Source organism: Leptonychotes weddellii, chromosome 10, assembly GCF_054177405.1.
Source record: "Leptonychotes weddellii isolate Sample4059 chromosome 10, ASM5417740v2, whole genome shotgun sequence".
Classification (NCBI taxonomy): Eukaryota; Metazoa; Chordata; class Mammalia; order Carnivora; family Phocidae; genus Leptonychotes; species Leptonychotes weddellii.
Window position 1 is genome coordinate 23795757 of NC_138378.1, and position 17019 is coordinate 23812775.

At 49.7% G+C, this 17019-nt stretch overlaps 1 protein-coding gene across 4 annotated transcripts in view; it reads left to right on the top strand.

Annotated features, from left to right (window-relative positions):
• The window catches only part of C10H20orf96 (chromosome 10 C20orf96 homolog), a 20732-nt gene extending 4696 nt beyond the window's left edge, over positions 1 to 16036 (top strand). For 2 of the 4 annotated variants that reach the window (XM_081833030.1, XM_081833027.1), the window contains exons 4-11: positions 5513 to 5625; positions 9245 to 9403; positions 11815 to 11914; positions 12784 to 12941; positions 13021 to 13122; positions 13268 to 13354; positions 14009 to 14127; positions 15619 to 16036. In XM_081833030.1, coding sequence (XP_081689156.1) covers positions 5533 to 5625; positions 9245 to 9403; positions 11815 to 11914; positions 12784 to 12941; positions 13021 to 13122; positions 13268 to 13354; positions 14009 to 14127; positions 15619 to 15679 — 879 coding nt within the window. In that variant the 5' untranslated portion in view covers positions 5513 to 5532 and the 3' untranslated portion in view covers positions 15680 to 16036. Of the gene's footprint in view, positions 1 to 5512; positions 5626 to 9244; positions 9404 to 11814; positions 11915 to 12783; positions 12942 to 13020; positions 13123 to 13267; positions 13504 to 14008; positions 14130 to 15618 lie in introns of those variants that run through there. The other 2 variants (XM_081833028.1, XM_081833029.1) reach the window with 2 other exon arrangements.
• The last annotated feature ends 983 nt before the right edge of the window (positions 16037 to 17019 follow it).

The following is a 17019-nucleotide window of genomic DNA, read 5'->3' on the forward strand; positions in this document are numbered from 1 at the left end:
GTCCCGCATCGGGCTCTCTACTCCTTGGGAGCCTGCTTCTCCCTCTGCCTCTCTCTCTCTCTCTGTCTCTCATGAATAAATAAATAAAATATTTAAAAAAAAAAAAAAAGATTTTATTTATTCATATGAGACACAGAGATACTGAGAGAGGGAGGGAGAAAGCATGAGCAGGGAGAGAGGCAGAGGGAGAGGGAGAAGCAGGCTCCTCGCTGAGCCAGGAGCCCGATGTGGGGCTCGATCCCAGGACCCTGGGATCATGACCTGAGCTGAAGGCAGACACTTAACCATCTGAGCCACCCAGGCGCCCCACTACACAAAACTTTAAATACACTTGGGATAGATGGATAGAAGGAGGTCATCATTTCATTCATTCCTTACACCTGGGAGATGATCTCATCACCTTTTTACAAATGAAGAAACTGAAGCTTAGGTTGGTAACGTGTCTTATGCAAAGTCATGTCCTTGAGGGCATCTTTTGTCTGTTAAAAAAGATTAAATCAGCTGATTCCTCCAAGATGGAGTAGCCCCATTCCTTCTTGGTCCCCTCTTTTACACCTAAAAAAAGCCCTGGATGTAACAACAGTGAACATAGAGGACTCTGAAAACTGGCTTTCATGCTACATCTCAACAGGGGACTGTCTGAAGTAGGATCCAGAGTATTATTTAAAACATCAAGGATATTATAAAAATCACTTGTCATACCAAGAATAAGGAAAATCATAACATGAGTGAGAAAAGATAGACACCAACATCGAGATGAATCAGATAGAATGATTTGAGTGTTTTTATTTACAGATGACATGCCCGTCTATGTAGAGAATCTTAAAAAAATCTACTAAATTTAAGAGAAACTGGAATTAATAAGTGAGTTCATCAAGGTTGCAGAATACAAGTACACAAAAATCAATCACATTTTTAAAGCTTCTCTCTTTTTTTTTTAAATGTGTTACTCTTGGTCTTAGTTTTTTTTTTTTGTTAGGTTTTATTTATTTATTTGACAGAGAGAAACACAGCGAGAGAGGGAACACAAGCAGGGGGAGTGTGAGAGGGAGAAGCAGGCTTCCCGCTGAGCAGGGAGCCCAACTCGGGGCTCGATCCCAGGATCCCGGGACCATGACCTGAGCCGAAGGCAGACGCTCAACGACTGAGCCACCCAGACGCCCCTAAAGCTTCTCTTATTTATTTATTTAGAGAGCGTGAGCACAAGCTGGGGGAGGAGAAGAGGGAGAGGGAGAGAGAGAATCACAAGCAGGCTTCACGCACCCATCACGGAGCCCCATGCAGGGCTCGATCTCATGACTCTGAGATCATGACCTAAGCCAGAATCAGGACTTAAACGCTTTAACCAACTGAGCCACCCAGGTGCCCCAATCACATTTCTATGTACTAACAATGAATATGGGGAAACCAAAATTAAAAATACATTTATAATCCAAAGAAATAAAATATTTTTTAAAGATTTTATTTGTTCTTTCAGGTAATCTCCATACCCAACGTGGGGCTCAAACTCACTATGTTTATGATTAGAACACTCCGCATAGTAAAGATGACAGCTCTCCCCAATTTGATTTCTACATTTAATGTAATTCCTATCAAAATCCCAGCACAGTGTTTTGTAAACAGACAGGTTTATTCTAAATTTTATATAGAAAAGCAAGGCCCTGGAATAGATAAACTATTTTGAAAAAGAAGAATAATGCGGGAAGAATCACTTTACCTGATACTAAGGATATTATTAAAGCCAAAGTAATCAAGATAGCGTAGTATCGGCAGAGAGATAGATACATAGATCAATGGAGCAGGCTAGAGAAACCAGAAATAGAGCCACACAAATATGCCCAGCTGATTTTTGACAAGGCTGAAAAAACAGCTCAGTGGAGGAAAAGAAAGCCTTTTCCACAAATGGTGCTGGAGAACTTGGACATCTACAGGCAAGAAAAAGAACCTTGACTTAAGTCCAAATGTAAATGTAAAATGAAATAAAAATTAAATGTTAAATGTAAAACTAAAACTTTTAGAGAAAAATATAGGAGAAAAAAAATCTTTGGGACCCATGGCCAAGTGAAGAGCCCTTAGACTTTCTACCATGATCCATAAAGAAAAACGAAATTAATGGATAAGTTGGACATCATCAAAATTAAACACTTGTTCTGTGAAAGACTCTGTGAAGAGGATGGAAAGACAAGCTACAGACTTGGAGAAAATACTTGCAAACCACCTCTGACAAAGGCCTGCTATGCGGAACATATCGAGAACTCTCAAAACTCAACAATTTCTAACAATTGAATTGAAAAACAATTCAGTTAGGAAACGGGCAAGAGGGGCACCTGGGTGGCTCAGTTGGTTAAGGGTCCGGCTCCTGATTTGGGCTCAGGTCATGATCTCAGGGTCATGGGTTGGAGCCCTGCATCAGGCTCCGTGCTCAGTGTTGGGTTGGCTAGGGATTCTCTCCCTCTCCCTCTGCTCTTGCCTCCCACTCACTCACATGTGCTCTCTCTCTCTCTGAAATAAATAAATAAATCTTAAAAAAAATGGACAAAAGATATGAAGGGATGTTTAATTGAAGAGGATATCCAGATGGTAAATAAGCACACGAAAAGATACTCAACATCATTATCCATTAGGGATATGCAAATTAAGCCATAATGAGTTGTCACTACACACCTCTCAGAATGGCTAAAATGAAAAATGGTGATAACACCAAATGCTGGCCAAGAAGAGAAACTGGATCATGCATGCATTGCTGGTGGAAGTGTAAAATAGCCCAGCTGCTCTGGAAAAAAGTATGGCAATTTCTTTTTCTTTTCTCACAGAGAGAGACAAGAGCATGAGAAGGGTGGGGGAAGGAGCAGAGGGAGAGGGAGAGAGAGAATCCAAAGCAGACTTTAGGCCCAGCCTGACACGGGGCTCGATCTCATCACCCTGAGATCATGACCTGAGCTGAAATCAAGAGTCAGACAGTTAACTGACTGAGCCACCCAGGCGCCCCAGTATGACAGTTTTTAATGAAACTAACATGCAGTTCTCACCATGCTCCAACAATTGTACTCTTGGGCATTTATTCCAGTGAAATGAAAACTTACGGTCACACAAAAACCAGTGCATGAATGCTTCATAGCAGCCTTATCATAATACTCCCAAACTGGAAGCAATCCAGAGGTCCGTTACTGGTTAAATAAGCTATGGTACATCCATACCATGGAATACTATCCATTAATAAAAAGGAAAGAACTATTGATACAGTCAATAGCTTGGATGAATCCACAGAATTTTGCTGAGTGAAAAAAACCAATCTCAGAAGTTATATACTCTATGATTCCATTTATATAGCATTCTGGGAATGACAAAATTCCAGAAATGGAGAACAGATTAGTGATTGCCAGGGGTTAGGGACAAAGGTGGGGGAGCATGGTAAGGGGAGGGAAGAGAGTGTAGCTGTAAAAGGCAGCATGAGGGATGCTTATGGTGATGGAAATGTTCTATATCTTGTCTGTCTTAATGTTAATATCATGGTTCTGATATTGTAGTTAGTTTTGCAAAATGCTACCATTGGGAGAGACTGGGTTAAAGATACATAGGATTTCTCTGTAATCTTAAAAAAAAAATTTTTTTTTTAAAGATTTTATTTATTTATTTGACAGAGAGAGCGAAAGAGGGAACACAAGCAGGGGGCGTGGGAGAGGGAGAAGCAGGCTTCGCACTGAGCAGGGAGCCCGATGTGGGGCTTGATCCCAGGACTCTGGGATCATGACCTGAGCCGAAGGCAGATGCCTAATGACTGAGCCACCCAGGCGCTCCTTAAAATTTTTTAAAATTTAAATTCTAGTTAATTAACATATAGTGCAATAATGGTTTCATGTATCTTTAAAAAAAAAAGATAAAGCAGGGCTACTACCACTAATGAAGATAAATAGTCATTATTAAAGGTACAAATCTCCCTAAGTATTTAAGTTTGATTTACTAATCTTATCATTTTTATAAACACATCTAAGGGGGATTTTGGAACTTGGTTAATTAGGTTCCCCTAATCCTTTTAAGCCACATTTAAAAATTTAATATATTCATTTTTCATTTTCAAATAGTTCACTTGTCTGATTAACAAAAACTATTGAGCATTTAAATAATTCTTGTACAACTAATAAATAAACTTCTAGACATGGGTAATTTATGTTCTCTTAAAAGTTTTGGTAATTTATACACATTTAATAAAAACGTCTTAAATCTTTAACTTAAATCTAAATCAAAATCTCATTTAAATTAGAACCACAAGATTAATCTATTAATCATTCCATCTTTTAAACAATACAATTAAATACCCAATATATACAGATAATTCATAACTGTAACACAGGATTATTTTAATTTACTTCATCACTTCAATTGTTAATACTAAAATTTTCCCGGGTTTGCTGTATTGATCCATTAAATAAATAATATTTTCTGAAAAGTACTGTGTTGCACTTGGAGTGGGGATTTTGGTGGGTATTGAGAATGTGGCCTCAGCATTCAAGATGATTTGGGTGATTTGTCTCAGGCTGGTGCCTGAGAGGAAGCAGGGGTTCTGAGAACATGCCCTCCAAATGCTTTATTCTGATCTGAAATATTTCCATATAGTCCTTATCTGGAAGGACCACAGCTTTTTTTTTTTTTTTTTAAAGATTTTTGACAGAGAGAGAGACGGAGAGAGGGAACACAAGCAGGGGGAGTGGGAGAGGGAGAAGCAGGCTTCCCGCTGAGCAGGGAGCCCAATGCGGGGCTCGATCCCAGGACCCTGGGATTTTGACCTGAGCCGAAGGCAGACGCTTAACTGACTGAGCCACCCAGGCGCCCCAAGGACCACAGCTTTTATAGGTGTTTCAGACAGCCATTTGGGAGTTTTGCCCAGCTCCTGTGCCTTTGTGTGGGGCTGTGGTCCTAATGCCAAGCCTCAGGTCATCAGTAATGACAGTGACAACTAGGAATGCCTATTCAGCACTGAATATGTGTCAGGCACTATTCCAAACACTTGAAGGTATAGTAAGATCTTATTTAATCTTCAGGACAACCCTATGAGGTATGCATGACGATGACTCCTGTTTTATAGGTGGGAAAAACTGGGACAGAGAGATCAGGTGACCTGCCCAGGCTCACATGGCTAGTAGAAAGCGGAGCCTGGATTTGAACCCCGGCTGTCTGGCTCATTAGTTCTTGCCCTTAACAGCCCTGCCTCATCTGACCTTGCTACCGGCCAGGTTGGTGGGAGAGATTGTGGGCACCTGGTCGGCGCCTGTTGCTGCTCCTCTCTTCCCCTCTGTCCATACCCATAGCCATGTGAAAGTCCCCTGCGCACAGTGGGGCCTGGGAGCTTATTGATAGATGTGAGTCCCATGCTCTGCCTCACTGTCACAGATTATAAGGTCGAGACTGGGTGGGACCGGTTCCCTGGGCCATCTCCTGGATGGTGCATTCCCTGAGACCTGCTCCCAGGCCTGCCTGTACCCTCACTCCCTCTCTGCTCTTTCCCATGCCCTAGGGTTGCATTCCAAGCCCACCATGTTGATGACAAGCCAGCTGAGGAATCCACAAGAAAAGCACAGAGGGAGGTTGGACTCTGGGAAGATACAGGCCAAAATCCGGCTATTGAGGGTATGAGCATCCTCCCTACAGGCACTGGGGCTCGTGGTAGGGATGTGGGGGCAGGGGGACGCTGATAGCAAACATGCACTGAACATTTTGCAGGTGCCAGACTTGACTCATTTCCTTATCAGCAGTGCCATAGGCATGCTTATCATCACCCCCATTTTACAGATGGGAAACTGAGGTGCAGGGAGATCAAGGACTTGTACCAGGTCGCATGGCTAGAAAAATGGCAGTACCAGGGATCAAAGCTGGTTAAGCAAGGTGTTTGCCTTTGTGTTGAAGACCAGGAAAATGATCAGAATCCTTTTTCTGTTTCACTACATTAGGAACACAATCTGGTGGCCTGTTCCTTTAAAAATTTCTAGTAAATTAACTTTTCATGGTATACAGTGCACCTCAAAGCAACGCTCAGAAGCTCACTATTACATTTTTCACATCATCCGATACAGCTTAGATAATTAGCGTTCTCACCATCTATTGCTTTTTATGGCTTCTGAACAATGTTTCAAAGTATTTGAAATGACTAAAAGAGGAGGAGTCTTTTGTGTAGAATACTAAATACTATAAATGCTACAAAATACTGGAGAAGAATTCGTACTTTCTTCAAGAAAGTTTTAAGAGCTCAGTGAACAATGACTACTATATAAAGAAATAGGGAAGAATATATTTGCTTTGAAACCTTTTCTTCCCTTTAACCTTCAATATTGCAGAATGGTTCAGAGGTGGCCCAGCGTTCTTAAAGGAGTAACTCATATTTCTGGTGTTATTTTTATCCTGACTTCAGAACTTGGACAATTTGGCTCTGAAGCCTGGGCTCCCAACCAGTTCCTAATGTTGTCTCTTATGATCATTCAGTCAATTTACTGAATGCCTGCTGTGTGCCAGGCCCTGTTCTAAGTGCAAGGATTCACCAGTGATGTGGCCTCTGACCTTAGGGAGCTCACATTCGACTTTGGGAGACAGATAATAAACAAGACAAATAAGTATATAATATGTGCCATGATGCTGAGGGCAATGAAGAAGTGTAAAGGTAAAGTTAGGGACTAGCCAGGCACAGAGGAAGAGTGACCGTGACCATTTTAGACAGGGTCGTCAGAGAAGGCTGCTTAAATGGTGACATCTTAGGGAAGAATGTTCCAGACAGAGGAACCGCAAGTGCAAAGGTCCTGAGGTGGGTGTGGCTAGAGCAGGAGATGAGGAAAGGATGTGAGGGAATGGATGATGACTTGTTTGCAGCTCTGTAATCCATGCTTAGGCTTTGTGGGTGTGAGGGAATGGATGATGACTTGTTTGCAGCTCTGTAATCCATGCTTAGGCTTTGTGTTTCTATGTTGAGTAAGACAGGAAGACCCTGGGGGATTCTGAGTAGAGCAGAGACGTGGTATGACCTAGGTTTTCACAGGAATCCTTGGGCTGCCGCTGCTGCTATGTGGAGAATGGACCATGGAGACAAGGGGGAAACAGGAAGGGGGCGGAAATTACTCAGTTGGTTTGCTCTTGGAGGTGGAATAGGATCCTGACTCTGCCCCTCAGTCTCAGGACAATTATTTGTTCAATCTCCACCTCTTGAGGGAGTGCCTACTGTGTGCTGGGCACCGTGCCAGGTGTTGGGGACACAGCTGTGACCATGGCACTTAGAATCTGTGTGCTTATGGAGCATACACTGTAATGGGGAGACCTATAATAAATGAATTTTAAAAGCCCAAAGAATAGTCAGTCACCAGTTTATTCAGCCCATACTTTTTTTAAATATATGTTTTTTAAGGATTTTATTTATTTATCAGAGAGAAAGAGCACAGGCTGGGGGAGTGGCAGGCAGAGGGAGAAGCAGGCTCCCTGCTGAGCAGGGAGCCCGACGCGGGACCCGATCCCATGACCTGAGCTGAAGGCAGACGCTTAAGGACTGAGCCACCCAGGCATCCCTATTCAGCCCATACTTATGGAGCTCCAGACACTGTCCTGTGTGCTGTGTCCTACAGCTGCGTTGGGACAGCCAGCCCCCCTGCCCTCCTGGCTCTGCCATTTAGGTGGGGGAGACAGATAAGAAATAAGAAAAATAAGAAAATAAGATAATACGAAAAACATATAATTACAGACTGGGGTTAAGGATCAGGAAGGAAACAAAGTAGGGTTTCTGCACTCAATCTGGTGCTCAGGGAAGATCCATTTCTAGAGCAGAGGTCATTAATTCTACAGTTTCTCCAAATCCCCTGGGAATGGGCTGTGTGCTAAGGAGACACATTCCTGGTACCTTCCCCAGCGACGTTGGCTCCGTGGGGCTGAGAATAGTGCCAAGTGAGGTAGTGCATGTGAAGTGCTGAGCAGAGTTTTGGGCCTGTAATAAACACTCTGTACGTTTGCACTCTTACTCTTATTATTATATGAGGAATATGGGAGCTGAGGGCCAGGAAAGGGGTGGCTTCTAGTGAGGGACAGAGAAATGAGGAAGAACAGAGGAATAAGGAAGAGAGCGCATAGGCACGGCAGAGCTGGAGGGCTAGAGCAGGTGAGAACAGTTATCAGCTCTGGTTCCTGCGTGCACACTGAGGGGGCCAGGCACTGCCACTCACTGGCTTGGTTGTGAACATTATCTCATTTGTTTTTTCCAGCAGCTCTCCGAAGCGAGTGCTAGTTTTCCAACCTTTAGAACAAGTATAGCAGGGTTCTGAGGGGCTGACTCGTTTGCCCAGGTGCCCCGAGGGAGTAAGGGGCTGAGCTGGTATTTGAACCAAGTGGGTCTAGGCCTAACACCCAAATCTGAATACACTACGAGGCTCAACCACGCCTTGCGCTTGAAGCCCGCTCGCTTCCTTGTCTTGGTGTGGTGGGAGAACAGACATTGGGAGTCAGAATTCTGGCTTCCCAGTTCCGGTGCCATGACTTTCTGGCTGTGTGACTTGAGGCAAGTCACTTAACCCTGTCTGAGCCTCCCTTTATCATAAAACAAGAGTCAGTAAACACAGGGCCTTTGGATGAACCAATACCACCTGCCGTGCGCCCGGTGAGGCCCAGGGCCCAACACATAGTAGGCCCTCAACAATTCTTGTTGCTGTTATTATTGTGGATTTTGTGTACCTGCTGGAGGTGACCTTAGCAAGCCCCTTACCCTCTCAGCCCCTCCTTGTTTGCGCGGGGCGATGGATGAAATGAGAGGGTACTCATTCAGCTCAGCTGCCTGATGAACAACGGTAGCGATTATCATCCACTTGGCTTCCCCGCTTTTCCAGACATCGCCCCTCACCTGCGCCCCCTTCTTACCTACCTGGGGTGTTTTCTATTTTTATTACTACCATTACTACTGTATTTTATGGATTCTAAGAAGTCAGTGATAATAAGGTACAGCCTTATCTTATTTCCCACGAACAGATTTTGTCAATTAGATCGTGACATGCCACCCGTTGTAAGAGGCGTCCACCTCTGAGATGTAAAATTCGGGGAAACGGGCGTTTCAGAACGGATGCAATAGTTCAGGGGCTCTGACCCGCAGACAATGGGGCCGCGTTTACCAGTCGAGACCACAAGGGGGCGTGCGTGCGGCAGGAGGGAAGTGGTCCCTAGGCTCCGGGAGGATCGGGCCGCCGCACGCCTCACCGCCTCCCATCCTTGCCCTCCCCTCCGCCTGCAGACGTTGCTCAGGAACCGGCAAACCACACTCCAGGAGCTCTCCAACCATGAGGTCTTCCTCACCAAGCTCAACTGGGAGCTGATCAAGGCCATCCAGGACATGGAAGACAGCTCGGCCCTGAAAGTGCGCACGATGCTGTATCGGCAGGACATCCTTGAGGTGAGGTCCAACCGCCCCCGCCCAGTCTTGGCCTCCGCCCTCTGCACCTTGGTCCTGCCCACAGGCGCCGCCCCCTTGGGCCCTCGGGCGCCCTCTCCTGGCCTCTTCCCGCCGGTTGCGCAAGCTGCTTCCTCCCTCTGGAAGATGCATCTCTCCGGCGCTTCGCCCCACTCAGCTGGGCTTTGGAACCGGACCGAAATGGGGGCTCATCCCAACGCCAGCATTTATTAGCTGGGGGACTTCGAGTTAACCTCTGAGCTCTGTAAAACAGAGCACAAAGCACCCACCGTAAAGCGGGTGTTGTCCTTGGCACGCAGCAGGTGTACCAACCCCACCGTCAGTACTCACACAGTGTTGTGTATGCCCATGTAATTCTGCCAACAACCCCGTGGGGTGGGCACTATTATCTCTATTTCACATAGGAAAAAACGGAAACAGAGAGAGGCTGGGTAACTTGCTCAAGGTCACCCTGAAGCTCACTCACCTAGCAAGGGTCAGAACTGGGACTTGAACGCAGGCCATCTGGCTCCAGGATCTGGCTTCCTTCCACCGTGCTGTGGTTACCACCCTCACCCAGTGGTGCTGCTCCCAGTCTACGGGTGGAGCAACTTTTAACGAGAACCCCAGAGGCATCCTCTGCCTCCTCTGGGAGAGGCTTGGGAAAGCTGCCAGAGGAGAGCTGGAAGTTCACAGGGGACCCAGGAGTTGGGGCTGGAGGAGAGGCAGAAGAAATGGTTTCATGGAGCAGTAACGCCCTCTGGCTGCCCAGGCAGAAGAGGGACTGAACTCCCCGGACCTGTGAGATGAAGAGCAAGCCCGGTCTTGGGGACTTAGTCTGCTCAGGTGACCATAACAAAGCACCATAGACCAGGTGGCTTACGCATAGAAATGTACTTCTCATAGTCTGGAGGCTGGAAGTCCAAGATCAAGGCGCCTGCAGGGTTGATGTCTGGTGAGGCCTCTCTCCTTGGGGTGCAGATGGCTGCCTTCTCTCTGGGTCCTCACATGGCCTTTCCTTGTGCTCACATGGAGAGAACTCTGGGGTCTCTTCCTCTTCTTACAAGTACACTACTCTTACCGGATTCCGCACCCTTTGGACCTCATTCAGCCTTTATTACCTCCTTAAAGGCCCTATCTGCACAAACAGTCATATTGGGGGTTAGGGCTTCAACATATGAATTTGGGGGTACACAGTTCAGTCTATAACACAGGCCAAGGATTGCAGAGTCATTTAGCCCAAGGGAACTTAGTAGAATATTCTCCAAACTTAGACAAAATCATTGTTGATCTTCTGGCATTGATCCATTAATATAATTTTTGTTCATCCTGAGTGCTCCCTGTGGGCCCTTGGGAAACAGTGATCGGTGGGACCCTGTCCACATCAAGCTGTCATTCTAGTGGGGTCACAGGCGGTTAGAAAGTCATTTGTGTATACTGCCATGGGGATGGGGATCTGGGGAGCTGAGAGGGGCCTCTCGCCCAGATATGGGAGGGTCAGGAAGGCTTCCTGGAGAAAGTGATGCTTGGGTTGAAACCTGCAGAAGTAGGTATTAAGTGGTAGAGAGCAGGAGAGTGTTCCAGGCAGGGAAAATGGGTGCAGAAGGCCCGTGGAGAGAGGGAGCATGGCCAGCTCAAGGAGCCACATGTTGGCGTAGGCCAGCTCCGGGAGGGCCTTGCCAGCCAAGGTAAGGAGTTAGGGCAGAGGGGAGCCCCTGGAGGGTTTTAAATGGGGGAGGGATAAGGTCAGCTTTTTTTTTTTTCATTTTCAAAGAAAGATCATCCTGACTGTGGCGTGGAGCAGAGATCAGAGGAGGACCGGTTAGGGGTAGCTGTGGTGGTATTTGAGGCAGGAGATGAAGAGAACTTGACTTGCTCCATTTCCGACCTGGGCCGGTTCACCCATCCTTAGGCAACCTGGGGGTCCCCCGCTCCTGGGAGGTCACCATATTGATGCCGAACTTAGTGCGGACACAGCGCACTACAGCCCAGAACTCCTGGGCTCAAGCGATCCTTCTGCCTCAGCCTCCTGAGTAGCTGGGACTACAGGCGTCCACCACCGCACCCGGCCGATGAAGAGAACTTGAATAAGACAGTGGCAGTGGGGATGGAGAGAAGGACATGGCTTTGAGGGCTGTTAGGGGTTAAATCCATTGCACTTGGTGACATTTCGAAGGAGGGCGGAGTGGGGACCGCTGTCTGGGTTTGGGCCAGTGCCTGGGTGTGCGGTAGAGCCACCGCTGGGGTGGGTGGTAGGAGAGGGCCCAGTTTGGAGCGGCTGGGCCGGCCTCCGGTCAGGTTCCTGGGTCTGGGAGTGAGTTTGGATCTGGGGAAGTGCCGAGTCCCCCCAAGAGCCCATGCTTCGGTAGTGCCAGGAGAGGTTGTGGGGCGAGCTGACCCCGCCTCTCCCACAGACTGTCATGGATATCTTGGAGTGCTCGAACAAGAAGAAGCTGCAGAAGCTCAAGTATGAACTTAAGGAGTGGGAGGAGAAGGAGGAGTCCAAGATGCAGTGTAAGAGTCCCTGGCGTGAATTCCTTGATCCCCTTCCTGGCTTTGGGGAGGTCAGCAGGGCATTCATCTTGCACCTACCTTTTGGAAACCAGTAGGCCCAGCATCCCCCCTGTTAGGCAGATGGAATTGCTAAGATGCAGAGCTAATAGCTTACTTCTCGAGCACTGAACACTGAGCACTTCCAGGCCCCCCCGAGGCTTCGTATGTATGGACACACTCTCAGTCATTGCAACTACCTGTGAGGCAGGGACTGTTCGCCCATGTTACAGATGAGAAAGCTGGAGCTAAAGGAAGTGTGGTAGCCTGCCGAAGGTCATAATAGCTGGGAGCCAGGATCCAGCCCCAGCCTTCCCCTGCTTCCTGCCCCTGTCACTGAGTCAGCGGCTCGGCCAGGTCCCAGGTCTTCTGGCTTCCATTGTGCCGAGCCTGTGGTTTCTTTCCCTGGAGCAGACTGGAAGCCTTCTGAGGGAAGGGGTGGTGTGTCAGACCCTGGGGACACCGCCCATGGAGGGCATCAATGCAGACTTTGTCTTAATGGTCATTTCACGGGAGTCTGTGTCGCCCCATCTCCCTGGGCTCGTTGCCGTGGGAGTGTGTGCATGAGGAGACTGAGGTCCAGGGAGGGACAGTCTTGGCGAGGGCCACACAGTAAGTCAGTGGCAGAGCTGAGACTCGTCTGGGGATCTTGCCCCGGTTTAGTCTCTTTCCTACCCAGTGTTGCCTCTTCTCCTGCGGGGGTAAAAGACTCTAGTGTGAGCTCACTTCAACCAGACCCCAGTCCATTGGCCAAGGAGAGCTTTGCCTCCTGGATCTCCTGGGAGGGGTTCTTGAGGGAGGATCCTGCCTCCTGTCCCTCCCGACTTCTCTAGCCCTGGCGCGGCAGGTGGAACAGCTGAATGCCAAGATTGAGAAGACCTACAAGGAAGTGAGCTTCCTGAGCACGTACATGGACCACGATTATCCTGTCAGGTCGGTCCAGATTGCCAACCTTGTGCGCCAGCTGCAGCAGATAAAGGACAGCCAGCAGGTAGGTGAGCCCCTGGCCCTGCCCCGCTGGACCGTACTGGAGACAGGCTGGTGGCCCACACCCTCCTGCTGGCCCCTAGGATGAGCTGGATGACCTTAGTGAGATGCGCAGAATGGTCCTGCAGTCTTTGTCTAATCAGATTCAGAAGAAGAAGAAGAAGCTTCTGAAAGCTCTGGTGGTGGTGAGTGGTGGGTGTCCAGGTCCTGCCCAGCCCTGCTTCCTTCCCCGTCCTCTGCCTCAGGGCCCCCTGCACCCCCCGCTGGTCTCGCCCAGGCACTGCTGCCCGGGGAGAGGCGCTGGGGGCCAGAACTCTTCTCCCTCCGCAGAAAAGCCAGCAACCCCATCAGGAGGCTCTTCTGCAGAAGACCCGGGACAGCCAGGACATGCTGAAGTGCATGGACAAGTTCAGAGAAGTGCGTGGGCACGGAAGGGGCCGGCCCCTCTGTGAGGGAGCAGAAGGGCAGGCCCCAGGACCTGTGGGAGTCAGGCTTGTCCTGATCTGGCGTCGGCCTCCCTCCTAGCTAGTGCCGTTACTGTCCCTTGCCATTCACCTGAGAAGGAGGTTAGTGTGGGCCCAGGCCTTGCCTCACTGGCCAGCATCAGCGGTGATGACCCATTAGCAACATCACCAAGCGTCACCCGCTCACCCATCATTTTGCTGTCGTTACCACCCCCTATCTTCACCACTTAATTCTCGCCACTGACCATCACTCGTTAGCTGTGTTAATGAACTTCACCGTCACCACCCACCCCCCCGCATTCATTTTCATTATCAGCCTCCATCCACTGTCAATGTGAGTGACCTTCACCGTCTCTGCCAGCCCCCATTCATTCTCATCATCAGGTACTGCCCCCCTTTGCCACCTGTCTCCATGCTCCACGTGTTCAGCACCATCAGATGTTGGCCCTAACTCTCGAGCAGCCCTCCAGAGCCCAGGAGGCCCCTGTGACCAAGCCGTGCCATCCCATGCCTAGATGGCCTCCCTCCTCGTCCGGGTTGCCGTGTTCTCCCTTCTGTTGGGGGACATTGGGCTCCTCACCCTCCCCTGCTGTGCTTCTCCCCTCAGTTCATCAACCAGTTTGAGGAGGAAATACCCATATTGAAGGCAGAGGTGGAGCAGCTCCAGGTCCAGGTCCAGGAGCCCCGAGAGATCATATTTGCGGACGTTCTGCTTCGGAGACCCAAGTATGTGATCTGTTTTGGCAGCTGCTTCTTAAACCTGCCATGCTGTGTCCTCGAAGAGGCTCTCTGTTCCCAGGGAAGGCAGCCTGGTGGAGAAGGCAGAACCCCGGACGGGGTGCAGGGAGACCTAGGTCTCGCCTCAGCTCTGCTGCTGACCGTGTTGCAGACGTGATCTTTCCCGTCTCTGGGCCTTTGTGTCCCATTAGTACATGGAAGCTGAGTTACATAATCTTTTTGGACTCTTCCGGGTCCCAGATTCCATGTTTCCATGGACCCCTAAGCTCCTGGGTTGTTCAGGAAGATGGACTTGAGTAGGGTGGCTGGCTCCAGGGAAGAAGGGCCTGGAAGACACTCTGTAAGGAGAGAAGGATGTCTTCTGTGCCCGGCAGACTCCTGGGCCCCAAAGGAAGAACTTCCTTCCTTCCAAAGCCAGTTCTCCGCCTGCCTTTCTTGGGTCAGGCCCTCTGTGGCAGAGCTTGGGGAACCCACGGGACCAGGCGTCTCCAAGATGTCACAGAGGCCCTGGGGCACCTCAGTGCAGAGCCCGCAGGTAGACGGCGGACCTCAGAAGACAGATACTGGCTAGAGATGGAAATTTGGGCATTGTCTGTATAGAGATGCTTTTTCTTTTTGCTATTATTATGGACAATTTCAAATATACAGACAGTAGAGAGAATATTTGGATGAATACTCAGTTGCCCGTGTGGATTAGAAGTTATGTTTTTGCCATACTGGCTTCATCTTCATTCCTCCGCTTTTTCTCGTGAAGTACTGTACTTTGCAGACGTCCTGACATTTCACGCCTAAGTACCTCGGTGGGCGTCAGGAGAGTGCGGAAACCACGAGAGTGGATGAGAGACTTGGGGACAAGGTGGAGAGAGCGTGTGATCCTGTGGCCCCCTAAGCGTGCTGGTCCCTGCGATGGGGGCTGTATTGCAGGCAGGAACCCGCTGTTCTCGCTCCTTCTGTGCAAGGAAGGACACCTGTCAGTTACTGAGCACTTCGTCTCACTTAGTCTGCCCGCCATAGATCGAGGTTGGACTTACGCCCATTTGGGCAGTGAGGAAGCTGAGGCTGCTCTGGGCTCTGGCACACAGCGAGCGCTTGTTACACACGTGCCAACTGAGGGCGTGGGGCTCCGAGGGGAGGTGTAAGCTCAAGGTGCCATGCAGCCAGGGGTCCAAGCCGGCCGTTCTGACCGCAAAGAGAGCGCTGGTCGTGAGAGGGCCCGCATTTCAGAGCCGAGTGCCTGCTCCCTCTTGACCTCAGACCTCTGGAGGGGAACATTAATCATGCCAAACCCGTGCCTTTTTCATTTTTGGTGTGTGCGTGTGTGTGCGCACACCCACGTGCACACCAGTGTTTTGGGATGGGGCTCCTCAACTAAGTACCAGTGTTCTGAAGAGCAGGGTGCCCCCGAGGGCGTGCTCCCCCACTCTGCAACCCTGGTGCCCCTGCTTGACTTCTCACATCCTCTTTGCTCTGCCCTACCAGGTGCACCCCAGACATGGACGTCATCCTCAACATCCCGGTAGAAGAGCTGCTACCCTTCTAGATGTTGGGGCCAGGGGCCAGCCTTTCCTCCCTGCTCTTTTCCCCATACCCGGAGCCTTGAATTGTCTTCTTCCATGACCGCATGCCCACTCAGAGCCTAGTCTGCTCTCCCTCCCTCCCCTCCTTCCCTGCCTCCCTTTCTTCCCTCTTTTCCTTCCTTCTTTCCTTCCTTCCTTTCTTCCCTCCTCCCACCCTCCCTTTCTCCCTCCACCCTTCCTCTCCTTTCCTTCCTCTCTCTCTCCCTCCACCCTTCCTCTTTTCTTTCTGGTTGGTGCCGCTGCTTGGGCCAGGTGGGCATTCCCAGTCAAGTCTGCCATTCCTTTTGACCAATAAAGCTGGATTTGCATTTGCTCTTTTACTTGGAGATTTCCAGCTAGGCCTTGAGAAGAATGGACTTTGTCTTAAGATAAGGGGTGGGTAATGTGCCTGGGTGGCTCAGTCGGTTGAGTGTCTGCCTTTGGCTCAGGTCATGATCCCAGGGTCCTGGGGTCGAGTCCTGCATCGGGCTTCCTGCTCTGCGGGGAGCCTGCTTCTCCCTCTGCTTCTGCCTCCCTCTTTCTCTCTCTCTGTCTCTCATGAATAAATAAAATCTAAAAAAAAAGAAAGATAAGGGGTGGGTAACTGCGCTGACTGTTATCTGGGGCCCAGGACTTCTTGAGAAGCGCCGAGCGAGACTAGCTTGGGCTGTGCTGTTCCTGGTGCGGTGGGAGCCCAGCTTCCCTCCTGATTTGTGCTCACACCTGTTGAGGCCTGTGCCAGGGCAGAGAGGGGACCCCCCGAGCTGACGCCCCTGGGAACTTGCCGGGTTTTCTTCGCTGATGGCCATCCCTCTTCCGGCCCATTGTCTGTCTGTCCAGTGCCTGTACCCCAGGTTTGCGTGGATGTGAACACACACTCTTACTCAGATGCAGAGTCAGGCACAGCCCCCCACCATGTGCTGGCTTGGAGATGTGCTGCCCGAAGCCCCCTTCAAACAAGGACTGTTGCTGCAGTTACTGGAAGCGCCGTGGGCACGTGCCCTTCGGCGGTCAGACCCTTCGGGGTTTGCCTCGGCTGCAGAGAGCCACCTCATCCAAGGTCAGTCCCCTTCTCACATCCAATGACTGCTCCGTGTGCAAATACCAAAGGCCCAGCCCTCTTGGCCTCACTTGGGACGCCTCTGAAGGCCTCTTCTGGCTCCAGCACTCCATGTAAGGTCAACTGAAACTGTCCCTGGGCTGGCATGACGGCTGACTTCTCCCTCTGCCCAGACCTGCCTGCTTCTGCCGTCCTCCGTTGATTCCCAGGTGCTCAGTAGTCAACATCCTGCACTTTGCACTTGGCCTCAGGGCCGCTTCCCTG